Genomic DNA, 17,181 nt, shown 5'->3' with positions numbered 1-17,181 from the left:
CTAGATTTCTTTCTCAGGGGGATTGTTCAGATGATGCACCGCTCCTGAGCGTGGAAGAAGTGACGTTTAAAGAGCGACCAGCACTCATGGACCCCCCTGCCTTCAAGAGCCCTGGCCCACAGGATTCCTCCCAGTAGCTCCTTGAAGAGGACAAAGTTAGCTCTCCTGAGGTCCAAGGTTTTGATCCTGCTTATCGCCCTGCTTCTCCACGCAGGATCCTGAACTCGACCATTTCATGGTCACTGCAGCCAAGTCTACCTCCAACCTTCACAATGGATATGTCTCCACCCCTCACTACTTAAGTAAAAGTCTGGACAATATGTGATCTGTTTTACTTACCTTGCTGGAGGTAGTATTTTTATTTCTGTGTCATTACAGAAGATACATAATGGCTAGCAGGAGTCCTGTACTAAATCTGAAGTTACAAGTCAGTGAAAGAAGTCTCTGTGTTGGAATTAGACATCAAAAAACCTCATAGCCTAAGAGTCTCTCAATGGCTTAAAGATGTACATCCTAAAACCTCAAGTGATCTGTTCTCACTTGTTTTAACTGAGAAAATACGTTTATGCACTCATTTATTACCGGTTGCACAGCTTTACTTTGCCAATTGACTCAAGAGTTAGCAGAAAATCCTGATGTTTGAATACAGTTTGAGTGGAAATTATATCCAAAGCAGCTGCGTTCTTCACTCACCACGGAGCCACCCAAGTGTTTTGTGGTTACTCCTAACACAGTAATTCAGTGAGCATTAGGCATACAAGGCACTCCCTGGAACGGATTTGGTTCAATACCAACCTTGCTTTGACAGATCAAGTTACCAGATGTCAGTTCTGACAAAGTAATGTAAGTGAACATCCTCTGCTAACAAGCAGGAGCTTGGAGGCCTGTGTGCACAGCAGCCTCTGAAAGCAAAACTTAAACTACCATTTAAACTATCCTTGTTCTAACACTCAAGAAATGCTAGGGGGCAAATGAAAGGGGAAGCTGTTCTTGCCAAACAAGGATTAGCCTGAAACCACTATGCTAAGAACAGCATCTCCTACACACAAGGAGGTGAAAATTATTTAAATTAGGACCTACTTCTCCTGATCACTGAGCATGCAGAGTCCCATACTACAGGCAGGTAGTAGTCCTTCAGTACACCAAACAAACGGTAAAAATACATACTTCATACTGTTCTGTAATAAAAAATTATCTCTAAAGTAGCATCATAAAAACAGAGAAAAATGGGAAAAGGCATTACAAAGCACTAGAAGACAAATCAAAGAAAAAGCAAACTGCCAGTTAAATTCCACTTCAACACTTCTACTTTTATGCACATGCTTACCAGATTGCATATATAATGTAGTAATACTGTTGTCTATCTCAATTTCAGCAGAAAAACTACCATTACTGGATGTGCAACTGCAAACAGACCATTTAAATTACAGAACAGAGCCTTTAAAACAGCCTGCTGTCTTGACTATGGCAGCAGCCAGCAGGAGACACTTTAGAAGAAGAGAACAGAAACCAAGAGAGCTACCAAAAGAAGAATCAAGCAAGAATTAGTCACCTTGTTATAACAGATTATGAACTCGCCCAGCTGGTGAGCCAGGATACGGCGACGATCATTTAGTCCTAAACGACGGCTGGGGAGCAGCATCCTCAAGGACTGCTGAAGATGGCTGGCAGCTCGCTGCAGAAAGCGTACCACAAGCTCCTGCAAGCAAGAGAGATGGAGTTAGCAATGGACCCGCTGCAAGATGTGGGGAGAAGAGAACAGAGGTACTACAGCAGCTAATGACTGACAAGAACTAAACACACTGTACTGAGAAAATGAGCTGACAACCGCCAGGCAAAAGCATTCTGGAATTTTCAATATAGCCCTACAAATCCAAGGCAGGGGGAGAACAACAATGGTGTGCCTTGCCTGAGATGGGTCAGAATTAGGAACATTGAGGAGTGTTTGTCTGAAAAGATGGCAGATGAAGCAAACAAAAAAACCAAGCAGCAACAACACAGAATAACCTGTGAAGTCAAATACCTTAGGAGAACATTTCCAAAAAACAACCTGCAATGGGTTAAAGACAACCTGTGCTGAAGCATACTGATATAAAACTTTTTCAGTGCTATCACAGGGAAGGGGATCTTAGTCAGATAGCTCCACTACAGTGGTGTAGCCCCATTTCAACACTCTTCATATACATATACTAATGCCACAGCCTCTCCACAGCAACAGATTAACTACATCTACAGCCATGTAATTCCAATCCCCCACCATGTCTGTCTGACCTCTGGTGGGGGAAACGCATGGCAAAAAAGGTCCTAAGGCAAGATGTGGTGGGTGTTTTGAACCCTTTCTGTCTCCCCTCTGGATTTGCTTTTGGTTAGGAGCTCTGCTAACGCATAAATGAGCAGCCTCACAGCCAAACTATTGGATTTCACAGCTCGCCTCTCACTGCCATTACTCCAAGCTGGTTTGATCTGTTATTTTAAACATTATTTTTCACAGTACAGCAGACAAAGTGACTCTCAAGAAGCCAGTTTTAATTTCCACTTGGAAAGAGCAGGGGTAACATTTTCCACTGAGTCGACTGATTATTTCTGACACACAATTTTATCTCTGAACTGCAATGGCTGTTTCCCTGCAACATGTATTCAGCAAGAATACATTTGGATTTGCAGGAAGCTCAGGAGCCTACCATACAAAGCTCTTTTAGGAAGATATGTGAGGGGATCCGGGCTTGCTGCGCTCTTTAAAATGTATATATACATCAAACATAGGGCCTTAAAATACTGCCTAGAAAAATTCATCACATGGTTTTTAAAAAACACCCAACACTTATGCTAGAAAGTAACTTTCTCTCTTTGGTGGCTTTTACTTTTTTTCCCCCTCTATCTTGAATGCAAGGAAGATTCCTGAGCACAGACACCTGCAAAAAGTAAAACAGTACATGGGAGAAAAAGCTTAAGTGGGTACCTGTTCTATTTAAGTAGATGTATGTTTTAATGCAGCGGAAATCGGATACTGCCAAGTAATCCTAAAGTATCTTAGAGAGCAGAATTCAAAAGCAGGTCAGCTCAGAGATCAGTGAAGGAGAACCAGTGAAAGATCTGAGCAGCCTGAATGTCAACCACATTCTAGTCCTTAAGAGCTGTCCACTCTACTGCTGCTCAGAAGTCAGTCAGCAGTCCTACCTTGTCTGTATATTAAAAATACAGCACTGGCAGATGGACAAAGATAAGTAACTATAATTCCAGTTGGACTTCCAAGGACGGGAACCGACCTCAAAACTCTCAAGGTAGATTTCAGCTTGACTTCTCAGCCTCGCCAACATAAAGCTTCTTACCATCTGCTCATCCTCTTTGGCAGCCCAGGCAGGATTCTGGATCTGGTCACCAGCCTGCTTCATCAGTCGCAACTGAACATGCTGTAGATAGGCAGAAAAAGCCCTGCGAGCTTGGACTTTGCTGTAGACCAAAAGAATCAGTCAGCTATCTTCAGAGTAGCAACGGGAAGAGTTACAGCAGTCAGGCACAGCTTATGGACCAAAGTACAGTCACCAGGGACCTCTTAGGTGCACAGATGTTGAAGCTCAAGGGAAGGATGACTCTTTCACCCCACCAGTATTTGCAAGGAGACCTTAAGTTCACCAAGATGGGGTAGGTATTGCAGGAGATACAAACGACAGCAGACATTCTCTAAGATCATCTCTAAAAATGGAATGCTCTCCTTGCCTTTTCACAATCTTAGCTACTCTCCTCCAAAAGCCAGTAACATGAACATCAGCAAAAACTGTATTTTTAAATAACATTCAAGGTTCTCTTGGGCCTCTGTCTTCACAAGCATTTTGAACACCACAACAACAGACCATAAAATAAATAAAGGGCTCCGTACTCGTGCCAGAGTTATAACAAAGGCCCTGCAATTCCCATTGGAAATGAAAGAATTAAATCTGTGAAAGTGAGCTCTTTCCTGCTGGTCCAAGGACACAAGCCAAATTTCATTGAGCAAGGCACCACTGAAGAATGAAGAACATCAGCAAAATCTGCTGTACAGCTGGCTGAACACGTTGGGAAGCTGTGAGCATGAACGGAGAGGACGACTGGGGTAGGGCTGGGAGCAACACGTTGCTTCTCGTTCCCTCACAATGGTAGTCACTTTAGTATAGGCATCTGTTGTGAGAGAAATTGCTGAAAGCTTTGCCTAATTCTGTTCATTGTCATCTTGACCTAAACCCTTTCCTCCCACATTCTGCTCTCCCAGTCTCTACTCTTCCTCACAGCTTTCCCCACAGTTGCTATAAGCCGTTCCTTGAATTGCCAAGCATGATTTCTCCCTTCATTTTCATAAGGATGTAGAAGCAGATAGGCTTTAGTGTCAGTGAAAGATTCTTTTTCTATCACAGGCAATGTTCTAATCTTTTCTATAAAATTATGAAGTTTCATCTTAAAACAAACTAGAGTTTTCAATCGATTATTTTCCTGGAATATTATTCAAGAACTTATTGTTCTAATAATTAGGAACCTTCTTTTACTACCCAGCCTAGCTTCACTCTTGAACAGTTTATGTTTGCTTTTTCTTTCTCCAGCATTGTTCTTTATCTTAAATTATTTCATCCACGATGGGTCTCCTACCTTGAACATATTTATTAACAACAATTACATCCTTTCATAATTTTCATTTTATTAGTGTGAACTATCCACATCTTTCAGTGTGTTCTAGCAAAGCACCCACAGCGGGAGCATGATGAGACTAACAGCTCATCTCTACCTGTGTCACAATTTACCTTCCATGAACACAGGTGATAGTGACTGTATACAATATTCCACACGAAGTCTCAGAAGTATCTCAGCTGATAAACCCTAGAACACATCTGGTGTTTTCATGCACACATGAGCTAGAGCTTCACAAACCTCCTGTGATCAACAAGCATGCAAGATATTTTTCCTTATAATTAATTTCCAGTTGATGAACACCCAGCTGATAGAGTTTCTGCTGTAAATTATGAGTTCTTAAAAGCATACCCTTGCACTTTGTGCTACCAAATTTCATCTTAGTTGTATCACTCCTATCCTCTAGGTAATCCAGTTCTTCCCATATTTATTCCACTATTCTTCTCTCGTGGTAATAACTCCTGAATCTTTTCCATCAGCAAATTTCATTACCACATTTCTACATTTTGTGTCATTCTTGAATTGATTCTTAAAAATCAGTCTCAGATTGATTCTTGAGGAACCTCACCATTTTTTCTCTACTTGTTCTCTGCTTCTTAGGAATATTCCCAGGTACTTATATGGTTATTATAATTCCATGTACATTAGTCCCTGAAATTTCACTAAAACCTCAGTCCAGAAATTTTGTGTTGCTGTTTTGTATGTCTAAATTTCATGAACACTTCATTAGTGTTACATAGAAATCATACAACGTAGTAACACTTACAGAGATCAATGCATCAATTAAGTAAGAACTGAAGTTAAAAATAAAAGACATTAAAAGTACCCATGTATCTGCTTAAATCATTAGCTTTTGATGCTTCTGGAAGACCATACCAGGCCCAAATTGGGGCTAAGCAAATAACGAGTCCACAAGAAACTAACGTCCTCTGTGGATAGCTGTAGCAGTACTGCAGTAACTAAAACATGATAAAAATACCTGGTTACAATTTCTGTCTTTCAGTGACCTCCAGAACACACAGCAGGCCTTGTAATACCTCCAAGCTCTAGTCATGCTGACAGTCACCACACCTGCTTTCTCTTCCCACAAGTGTGGAAGATCAGAACACTCTGAACTCTGACTAAAAACTAATATTCTGTACATCAGACCACCATATATCAGAAAAGTCTCTGCCCTGGGGGCTCTCTAGGGCTGCCAGGTTTGTTTTAGGTATAACTCAAAGATCTCGTGTCCAGGAGTTCAAGACTAGCGTAGGAACTAAGGAACCCCCATTACCAACATCAGCACAGTAATACAATTCCTTGCCTTGCACCTGGCACTTCTGTGATCACAAAATAGGAGACTGAAGAAGGTCCTCATACAACACCACCTCTCCTCCAGTGTATGGAATATTGAAACCTGAGGCCTTAAATGCAGGAACAAGTAACTATTTTCTTTTTACTCCCCTGGGAACGGAACAGTTGGGGGAACATGTTTCATTCAACTGTCACCTCTTCACCAGCAACACCCAATGTGTGGAAGGCAGAGAAATTACCTTATCAGGCTGACTAAAGGAGAAAGTCCTACCACTTACAAAAATTTTTGGATAAAAATTTCATTACTTCAGCTCCTCTGCCTGTTGGCCCCACAAGCAAAGCTTTCATCAATGACAGATCAGATGGGGCCAAGCCCAGCACAACCCTGGAACATGAGGTCACCACAAGCCTACACTTCTGCAGGGAATCCCAGCAGTTCTGGGTGCTGAGCAAGATTCTGTTAGGAACACCAGACAGAGCTTACATTCCTGTCAGGAGTCCGTTCTATATACAAGTAGGTGACAGCATTGCTATGTTTGTCCTCAAAACAGGTTTCAGAATCTTCCCTGTCATGACAGCAAATGTCCTTGCCACACGGACATCCGAACAATCCCCAAATCAATTTGATAATTCATAAATCCTGTCAGAAACTAAACTAAGAAAGCAACAACAAGCAACAGTTATTCTCTCTACCTCTGGACACTCTTCACAGAAAACATAGTGCTGCTTCTTATCTAGAAGATACAACCTCCTCCTACACAGATATATATGATCAGTCTTTCTTTTTGCCCTTTCTGTCCATCTGCAAATAGATAGTTTTACTACCTTATTTAAGGGGAGGATTCATGCTTCTAAACATAGTGTAGGACCCTGGTTGGTGTTATTCTATACAATCTCCTCCAGCACCTCTCTCTCTTTCAAGCAACAAAGCCATGCATCAGAACATACTCTGCTCCACACTGTCATACTCAACAGCAGCCAGTAAGATGTCTCAGTAATTTGACTCTCTCAAATGTCTTGCTCTTAAGAGGTGATGACCTTGAGCAGAGATTATTATTATAGGTAAAAACTATGACCAAAAATAAAAGCACTAAAATGAGAAAACTAATTTTATGGAAGGAAGCATTGAGGTATTCCTATTCAACATTTCTTGGATAATTTAACGTATGTTTATACCCACTTCTTTGGAAATCCAAAGAGTGAAAAGACAAATTCTAAAGTTCAACAGCAGGCATCCTGCATTAAGACAGAGAGGCATTTCAGAAGCCTGAGCTGACCAAAGAACAGCTCACATCACCAGATTAAAGAATTGCAATAGAAACTACAGCTTAAGTTTTATCCTGATCCAACAAGGGCAGGCATTTAGGTAAACTGTCAATCTTGCAACTATCTCTCGTCTGTGCCAGCTAGTTGTTAAGGCAGCCCAGATGAAGACAAAACTCCAGGCCCCTTTCTCTAGGGTCCTCTTATCTCCTCACATTCATTCATAATATGGCACTAAGTATACATCCTCCATATTTTCACCAGTATTATCTGCTAGTCAAAACTCAAGGCAACATGCAGAAGTCTCTCACCTCAGGTTTCCACGCTTTTGAAGAAACTGCAGCAAGTTAAACTGAGATTCTGAGTCTGTTTTTCGAAGAAACAGCTCTCCTCCATCTCCAGTTTTCTTGTCAAGTTTTTTTGGCAACCTCTCCTTACAAGTACTTTTCAATGAGTCAGAGAGCTTTGGCTTGCTTTTCACCTGGGTGTCCGAAAGAGAGCCAATAGTTCTATCTAGCTCTTCATCTTCATCTGCATCTACCTCCTCTTCCTCCTCACCTTCTGTGTCTGACTTGAGGGATAGCTTTCTTGGTTCCGATGTCCCTGTAGCAGAGGAGAAATCAGCTATGCTGATTAAGAAAAAGAGAAGTGGGAAAGATTGTCCTCCTATTTAAACCTTTTGGCTTACTTCCAAACTCTTTCCTGTTTGGACAGAACACTACCATTTCGGAACAGGATCTTAAGTATTGCTGTTGTTTATTACTCTCTCTGTCTTTCTGCTTGTGCATCAAACAGTTGAGAAGCCCATTTTCCCAATATCAGAATGAAAAAAATTCTTGTCTTAACTTTGCAAACAAAAAGAAAAAATCAAAGCGAAAAAAAGACATTTTCCTATATTTTATCCTGATTCATACATATGTACTGGCATATATATACACACACTCATACTTGACGTATATACTAATATTTTTATATTTTTTGCGCATCAGAAAAACCAAAGCTACAAAATCTAAACTTCCACATGTGCCAAATAAAGATCACATACCTTAACATAGCACCAAAAAAATCATACTATAATATACAATCTCTCCCATTACAGTCAGTATCATATAGCTGCTAGAAAGAGTTTATATAACACCTTCAGGAACAGCCATTTGTGAGGATGATTCACCTCTGTACCCTTTTAAGTTTTTCCCACACCAGCCTGGATAAGGATTTCCCTCTTTCCAACAGCTTAAAGTCACTGCTGTGCAGGAGGACCAGCCTGGAAGGTCCCAAGTTCCCATCTTTCTCTGAAAAGCTGGAGAACTATGGAGGCACACAGACTGTTGAATTCTTGTCCTCAAAACGCAACCACAAGCTCATCTTCAAGAAAACACTGATTACCTTTAGTCATATATGTGGGGATGTGGAATGGTGGGAATGAAATTCTAGGCACCAAGAAGGCAGGAAGCTCAGAAGAGGAATGAAGTGAAAGCTATTAACACTTGAAGTGAAAACTATTAACTTCAACCTGTGAATCCCTTTAGGGACTACAAAGGCCAGAACAACTCTATTCACACACATTTCAAATGAAAAAAGTCCTTGCTTGCCTGTTTTTGATTAGCTGCTCATCTAAGACTCTAGCCATACATACCTGACGATCTTGTCCGTGCTGCTCTAGCCTTGCCATGACATCGCCGGCACTTGCGCGACTCCAGTGAAACAAGCTTTCTCTCATAAAAGAGAGCATGAGAGTCTACAGCTTCCAGCCTCGTATCCAGCCTTCCATTAAGACCTGCTCTGGGAAGCATAATACAGAAACACCCTCAATCTCCCTTTATATTTCTCACCCTGACGATACAAGAGACTTAGTAGATTAAATTTCTTCAAGAAACAGTTTTCCTGACACAGGGAAAAAATATTTATGATCAGCCTGCACATGTTTAAAAGGAGTCTTGCAAGGACTTCACGGAACATCATCTCTCAAAGCCCCAAAACAGACCTATCTAGGGTCACGCTTTCATGACTGTGCAGCATCTGTCCATCATGCAGCAGCTCAAGGCAAAATTAATACAGAAAATTGAATTGCAAGAATACAAAACAATGGAGGGGAGTGGGAAGAGAGCACATGGACCCGAGTCCAGTCTTCTGAACCTTTTATGTAGACAGCTTGTTCTTCAATGTTTGGTCAGAGACAAGAATTTTAACATAATTTAAGTGAAAAATCACAACCTTTCTACAAGTTCTGCCTAAATCAAGGGAGAAGGAGCCCTGCCAGATACCTTAAGTGAGACCAGCATAACAACTTTCTGCCAGTACACAAAGATCCAGCAAAGTGCTCTTTATGATGTAAGTGGGAACATCCACAGAAAATTCCTGTTGCTCCATTTATCTTTTAGATCCAGCAAAGTGAACATATGAGTATATGAAGTCCAAAACCCTCAAGTATTATGGGATCTTTTGAGACAGCTCAGTGATGAGACTTTTCAATACAGTAGGAATGCCAAAGTAGGAAGCCTAAGAGGTGTAATTTTAAGGTCCAATCCAACAAAACTTAAGCTCTCACATGCTGGGATACTTTTTGCTCACTGTATTTACTTTTCTAAAATTAGTCTGATGGATTTCAGGTAGAAGAGGTGCAGACCCAGGACTTGGGAGATGAAGCTGTGGAAGTCTAAATTTAGACTAAAACCTACAAAGTACAAATTATTTAATAAAAAGCCATTTACCGGGATCTCCCAGTGATGAAGTCTCTTTTCATCTTGCCCCTACAAAGGGAAAAAAGGCAAAAATTACCTTCCATTCTGGATCATTGACTGGATTAAAAGGCCTCCAAAGTCTTTCATATGTGCAATGAAAATGCCAAATTTACAGAATTCCTTTTGAGTTTTATCTTAAACAAGTAAAAACAGGCTCCAAAAGAGGAAATCTGAGCAGATGTTCTACAACTGATGTTTGCGTCTGTCTGGCTTAAACTGGAGAAGGTGTCATTTGGAGCTACCCTCTATACGCATCCCTGAAAGTACACAGAAAAAAAAAAAAAAAAAAATTGTACAGTGCTGATGCAAGAAGACAGTCTGTAAATACTGTCTCCTCAGTCCGCACCTTATCTTTAACTCTTTTACTTTATCGTGGATCTCAAATTTGGATAAAAAAAGGAAGGAAGGATGTTAAACATACAGTGAAAGATATTGCATACAACTCTCAATGGAAGCTCAGCTAGTGGCATGAACTGTCATTTCCATCTAAGCACAACCCAGAGAAAGAGGCATCAAATCAGGCTTGCACAGGTCAAGAGATAGGAATACTAAACCTTCAGAGTAAACTTCAGTGTTTAGTTTACACGAGGATAAGCTCTAATGTGACTTTAAATCTGAAACAAAAGGTAAGCACGGACCACCTATAATTCCTTCAGAGAAACACAGGCGCTTGAAGGTTTTTCATATATATAGTCATCTTTTTACTCCAACGACTCCCATGCCTTTTGTGTATTGTCCTTTTTGCCCTTGGATTCAGAAGCACAACACGTAAAAATGTGAGAAACTTCCACAGTCACTGGCACATTAGAGAAGATACGTACAACTATGATCACTCCTATAAATCACAGGCCAGTGTTTATAATATTGGATAAGTGAGGAATCAATCCTTTTCATGCTGTTTGTGCTCTTTGCCTCCCTCCCAAATAGAAAAGCTTTCTACCTGTCCTGAAATAGACGCGTAGCCAGCATGTAGTTCATTGATGTCTTGTGCTCTAAAAAGGATCTACAAAAACAAAATAAAGGATGTATCAAGGTATAGCTCAACACAACAAACAGCAGCATAATACAGAAATAAATGATCCATAAAAAACATTCCAGAAGTGGATCAAGACCACATGCTGTACCATAACAGAAAAGAGGAAAGGAGGAGAGCTATCACTTCTCAGCTGAAGTTCCCGGTGAGGCAAAAGACATGGAGAAATACTACAGATTGCAAAAAAAATAAATAAATTAGAAAAGCGTAATACAGTATCACTCACAGGATGAGTCCTATATTGCACTTATGGCCTAATGACGGAGTACACAGTATGTGCAGCTCTGGGATGTAAAAACAGGTAATCCATTCCAGCTATCTGAAGTGATGACATTTTTATTCTGACAGAACAGCAACATCAGAAACAAAGCTTGATAGCCTTCCATGAGGTGCAGTTAGACATAGCAGCAGCAGTTAAAAACACAGGATGAGAAAAAAGCATCCTCAACACTGAAATAAACTCTACCAAAACCCTCAGTATGTGTCTTTCTGGTTGTTAAGCTGGTTGATATAAATACACCAAATACAGAATATCCCTCACAGTGCATCAGTGCAACATTGAGCCATCCTATTGGATTCTTATTCTTACCCATAAAGGTCCCACGTTAATGGAGTAGGGAATATACGGATAAAGCCTCCTCTCCGTTCATTCTCCTCTCTCACTCGATGAAGAACTTTTATCTTGGAATAAAAAGAGAGGGAAAAAAAAGCCAGTAAAACAGATACAACGAAAAATGAACCCAGAAAAATCTCTGCATTTCAGAGGATAAGACTATTACTGAGTCCTGGGAGTGAGCTGGGTACGTGATATCCTTAAGCAATTTTATGTTGTATTTAAATTCTGAAGGAGTCTGTCACTGCTTGAGGCACACATGTATGCCTGGCATGACTGAGGGCAAGGGCAGTACCAGAAGTAAAATCCAGCAGTTCTGTTTGAAAAAATTACACTACTTCTGTCATGTTTTTCATATACGTGCACATGGTCTTTGCTGAGCAAATAACTCCACCTATTGCATGAAAGCCAAGGTAAATAAAAGCCATTTAATAGCTTGCTTACCTCTTCCATGGAGAGACCTAGCAGAGAGCTGCCCTGCCGTCCTGTTGCTTTTTCCCTGCCTGAGGGCATCAGGTTTTTAATTTCAGCATCACTGGCAGACAGAGGACGAGTACGCTGTAGAGACATTGTGAATCTAGACTTTTCCTTTTTCCTCTCTCAGCTTACTTTAAAAAAAAACAAAAAAAAACAAAAAAAACCCCACTACATTCAAAATCCAGGACCCCATTCCCAGCAGAATCTACACTCCAGAGTACTACAGCCAGAATTCACAATTCCACACTCCAGCTACTGAAGAGTCCACACCCCAGTGGGCACTGCGCGTCCACATTGCTAGTTTATAGCACAGCAGGACTCAATTCATTCATCAGTGCCAGTATTTACACCCCGGCCCCTTCCAGAAAAACATAAGACATAACCAAAAGCACCAAAACCAGAATTTCATACAAAAAAAATCCTCACCCAAGGGGCACTAGAGCCAGCATTCGCACTCACAGGCCCCAAATGCACTTGGATTCACACCTCAATGGTACAAGAACCATGATTCTCTGTTCCAGTTGTATTGCTACACTAGAACAACAGAACTGTAATTCACTGATGCGATAAAAGTTGCAGGAAAACACTGACAAAATTCTGTTCACCACCTGCTATTCTTTTGTTACTATACTGCTGGATCTCAGCTTGCTACTTCTTGCATTTAGCGGACAGATCTTGTATATGTACATAGATACATCATTCAAATTGGCATACATACACAAATTTTAAAGATCCAAAAAGAAATAATTTGCAAACAGTCTCTCCAAGCTCATTCTTAACCTGATGGGCAGTCCTGATCTTTTCTAACAAAGGATAGGAATTCAAAGTGTCTTCAAATTAGCAGGATTATCAAAGTGTTAAAATCCCAGCACGTCATGAAGTCTTTGAACATGTTCTCAAGTACGCTTTAGGTGGTCTTAGGCCCAGTTCAGATAAACAACCTCTGTAAAAATAGCATTAAAAGAGTCTAGCTGAGAAGGTCTCATGCCTTCATACAATATTCAGATTTTCTTTTAGCACTATACTGAGCAGAGAATGCACAGAAAGACTTAATCTAGAAAGAAGAGAAAAACATGACAGAAACCTTAAACTGGATAAGCCCAGGGGAATAACCCATAACTGCTCAGATACAAATAAAACTCATGGCAAGATCAGGTTGTATATTTATCTGTAAGGACTCCTGGAATTCAATTCTATTCTGTTTCATTAGGACTTGCAAGCAGCTACTCAGAATCTGCAGATGAAGCAATTGCAAAAGCAACAGGCATTGCACTACAATGGGTTACACGTCACTGATTGGCACAGAAAGATCCAAAGATAAAACAGACACAGCAAGTGCCAGCTGAAACACTTTGTTAAGCCTAACAAAAACTGATTAAATAAAACAAGAGAAAACAAGACAGTCTGGATGAGAAGGTAGAAGACACAAGCATCTGCAGAAAAAAAATGTCGGAAGTCAAACAGATTTGCTTAATGCTGTAGATGGCATTAAGTTGAAAGGCTTTTAGTCTTTCTTCCTAAGGTTCCCTCCATTTCAAAAGCACAGCTCAACAACTTTGCTTAACAACTTCCTCTAAAATCTCTTGCTAGGTAACCTCCTCTATTTCCTGACACTACCATAACAATCATCATGTAAGAACTGCTGCTCAAAGAGGATACTACATGAAATTTTTCATCCTATTGGATTATAACCTTCACTAAGGAAACACATCAATAAAGTTGTCTCAATACAAGGGATGCGATTTCACTGATTACAAACAAAAAAAACATATGCCTATGTATTGGCAGCTTTGGTTCCTACAACTAGTGAAGCTCTGGCTCCTACAGAATCACAGAATGGCAGAGGTTGGAAGGGACCTCTGGGGATCATCTAGTCCTACCCACCTGACAAAGCAGGGTCACCTACAGCAGGCTGCACAGGACCTTGTCCAGGCGGGTCTTGAATATCTCGAGAGAAGGAGACTCCACCACCTCCCTGGGCAGCCTGTTCCAGGGCTCCATCACCCTCAGAGGCAAGAAGTTCTTCCTCATGTTCAGACGGAACTTCCTCTGCTTCAGTTTGTGCCCATTGCCCCTTGTCCTGTTGCTGGGCACCACTGAAAAGAGTTTGGCCCCATCCTCTTGACATCCACCCTTAAGATACTTATAAGCATTTATGAGATCCCCTCTCAGCCTTCTCTTCTTCAGGCTAAACAAGCCCAGCTCCCTCACCCTGTCCTTGTAAGAGAGGATGCTCCAGTCCCCTCACCATCCTTGTAGCCCTCCGCTGGACTCTCTCCAGTAGCTCCTCATCTTTCTTGAACTGGGGAGCCCAGAACTGGACACAGTACTCCAGATGAGGCCTCACTAGGGCAGAGTAGAGGGGAAGGAGAACCTTCCTTGACCTGCTGACCACACTCTTCTTAATGCAGCCCAGGATCCCATTGGCCTTCTTGGCAACAAGGGCACACTGGGGGCTCATGGTTAACTTGTTGTCCACCAGGACACCCAGGTCCCTCTCCACAGAGCTGCTCTCCAGCAGGTCTGCCCCAAGCCTGTACTGATGCATGGGGTTGTTCCTCCCCAGGTGCAGGACCCTGCACTTGCCCTTGTTAAATTTCACCAGGTTCCTGTGCACCCAGCTCTCCAGCCTGTCCAGGACACGCTGAATGGCAGCACAGCCCTCCAGTATATCCACCACTCCTTCCAGTTTTGCACCGTCAGCAGACTTGCCGAGGGTACGCTCTGTCCCTTCATCTAGGTCACTGATGAATAAACTGAACAAGACTAGGCTGAGTACAGACCCCTGGGGAACCCCACTAGTTACAGGCCTCCAACTAGATTCAGCACCGCTGACGACAACCCTCTGAGCTCTGCCATTCAGCCAGTTCTCAATCCACCTCACTGACCACTCATTTAGCCCACTCTTCCTGAGCTTCCCTAGGAGGATGTCATGGGAGACAGCATCAAAAGCCTTGAAGTCAAGGCAGACAACGTCCATTGCTCTCCCCTCATCTACCCAGCCAGTCATGCCATCATAGAAGGCTATCAGATTGGTCAAGCATGATTTCCCCTTGGTGAGTTCATGTTGACTACTCCTGATAACCTTCTTTTCCTCCACTTGCTTGAGATGACATCCAGAATGAGCTGTTCCATCCCCTTTCCAGGGACTGAGGTGAGGCTGACCAGCCTATAGTTCTCCGGGTCCTCCTTCTTGCCCTTTTTGAAGACTGGAGTGACACTGGCTTTCCTCCAGTCTTCAGGCACTTCTCTTGTTCTCCAGGACCTCTCAAAGATGGAGAGTGGCTTAGCAACGACATCTGCCAGTTCCCTCAGCACTCATGGGTGGATCCCATCAGGGCCCATGGATTTGTGGGTGTCTACTTTGCTTAAATGATCTCTAACCCAATCCTCCCTGACTAACGGCAGGTCTTCCTTTGTCCAGGATTTCTCTTACCTGTAGTGACTGGGACGCCTGAAGGCCAGCCTTTGCAGTAAAGACCGAAGCAAAGAAGGCATTCAGTAACCTCAGTAACCAGGGGATCCGCCTCATTCAGCAGCGACTCATTCACTATGACTAGTGAAGCTTTGCTCCTACCCGAGAACAAACTACACTACTGTCAAAACACTAGAGAAAAAGTCTAACTCTACTTACTTTCCTGCAAAACCACTTTTTTTTTTTCTTCAGTGTTTCACTGCAGAATTCTCTGGCTGTAGCACAGAGATGTCTCCAACTTCACAATGATCTTGTTTCCTCTTTGATCCAGCTTATCTTTAAACACATAGATAAATTCAACTACTCCGTTCTATTTTCAAATTCTGCAAGCATCTCTGGTTCCCACATCATGATTCCAATTATACTAAGCACTGACAGCAGCTGGCACAAAGATCCTTCCTATTCTCTGTGAAACCTCATTATTCAACATGACTCTTCTCTTAGCCTCAGCTAAACTTACACAGAATGACATAAACAGCAGCACATAGAATGAATTAGGTTTTCAAGATGATTCCATCTGTCCTACCTTCCTTCCTGCTGGGAAACCTCAAAAAAAAAAAAAAAAAAAGAAAAAAAAAGAGAGAGAATCATCGCTAATACGTTCACGCGTGAAGCCCAGAAGCAAAATAATGCCTGCCGTGTTCCCACACAGCCAGGTGCTCAGAATTGTAAGCTACACTGATCTGTCCATATGGCTTGCAAGAAGGGTGCTAAATATGACACTTAGAAAGGTGGATCAGTCTGACTTATGCTAAGGATAGTTCCACATTTTTCCATTAACTTTAAGAAATCCTTCTTATTTCCGTAATTATTTTGACCTAGTTCACTCAAATTTTTGCAGTTCCCTTCAGATGACTGTCTCACAGAAAATAACGGCTTCTCTTATGGGGCCACCCAAAATTCTGTCAGTACAGATTCACCTGTGCTATCCTTTTCATTCAGACTTATTTCATGCCCTGTAGTACACAAGACAAAAGTTCTTCCTCCTTCCATTTGGTGTGACACTCCTAAATGCTGCTGCTTTCACCAGCAATTCCTTTTGTTTTGCACCTTCCTTTTCAACACCTACCAAATCCAGAACACTGTGCTGCCTCTGTCTTCATCATCCGATGACCAGAGTGACAACTTCATCTTTAACCATCTATATCCAATTTCTTTAAAGTGCGGTTCAGAAACACTTCAAGGCTTAAAAATTTTGAGGGTTTTAACCCAGCTGACCTTGACTCTCAGCACACCTCACCTACTCATTTTTTAAGCTGCTAGAACTCATGCAAATGTTTTTCCAACCTTTGCTCTTACCACCTGGAAACACATGCCAGTACCTATCCGTCTCCTCTTTTCTTGTCTTCACACCCACCAGGCTACTTAGCTGCAAAATATACTTTGGGACCAACTGCACCAAAAGTGTTGTGCAAGGTAACATTTGAAATACCCCTGTATTGGTGAGGGGAGCTGAAGGGTACTTACCAATCTGGTGTTTGCTGTTTGAGACTGTGCAGACACAGGACGCTGCAAGAGACACAGAAAGAGAATAAAAACCTTTTGTTCTCCAAGACACTATCATCCCTGCCTGAGTTGTAGCGGAGTGGCGAGTATCCTAAAGCAAAAGCATATAACTGAAGTCCAT

The 17,181-nt window shown here is 41.8% G+C and overlaps 1 protein-coding gene across 5 annotated transcripts in view; it reads right to left on the bottom strand.

The window, feature by feature from the left end:
- Window positions 1-17,181, bottom strand: part of TTLL5 (tubulin tyrosine ligase like 5) — a 150,530-nt gene that overhangs the window by 91,077 nt on the left and 42,272 nt on the right. For all 5 annotated transcript variants that reach the window (XM_075425856.1, XM_075425855.1, XM_075425858.1 and 2 more), the window contains 9 exons: window positions 17,022-17,063; window positions 12,047-12,160; window positions 11,579-11,670; window positions 10,897-10,959; window positions 9,927-9,965; window positions 8,852-8,997; window positions 7,527-7,818; window positions 3,330-3,450; window positions 1,553-1,699 (listed from right to left, as the gene is read on the bottom strand). In XM_075425856.1, coding sequence (XP_075281971.1) covers window positions 1,553-1,699; window positions 3,330-3,450; window positions 7,527-7,818; window positions 8,852-8,997; window positions 9,927-9,965; window positions 10,897-10,959; window positions 11,579-11,670; window positions 12,047-12,160; window positions 17,022-17,063 — 1,056 coding nt within the window. The remainder of the gene's footprint in view (window positions 1-1,552; window positions 1,700-3,329; window positions 3,451-7,526; window positions 7,819-8,851; window positions 8,998-9,926; window positions 9,966-10,896; window positions 10,960-11,578; window positions 11,671-12,046; window positions 12,161-17,021; window positions 17,064-17,181) is intronic.

The sequence above is a fragment of the Opisthocomus hoazin genome, chromosome 7 (genome assembly GCF_030867145.1).
Source record: "Opisthocomus hoazin isolate bOpiHoa1 chromosome 7, bOpiHoa1.hap1, whole genome shotgun sequence".
NCBI classification, from domain to species: Eukaryota; Metazoa; Chordata; class Aves; order Opisthocomiformes; family Opisthocomidae; genus Opisthocomus; species Opisthocomus hoazin.
Note: the sequence above shows the minus strand (reverse complement) of the source record. Positions and strands in the feature narration are given on the sequence as shown.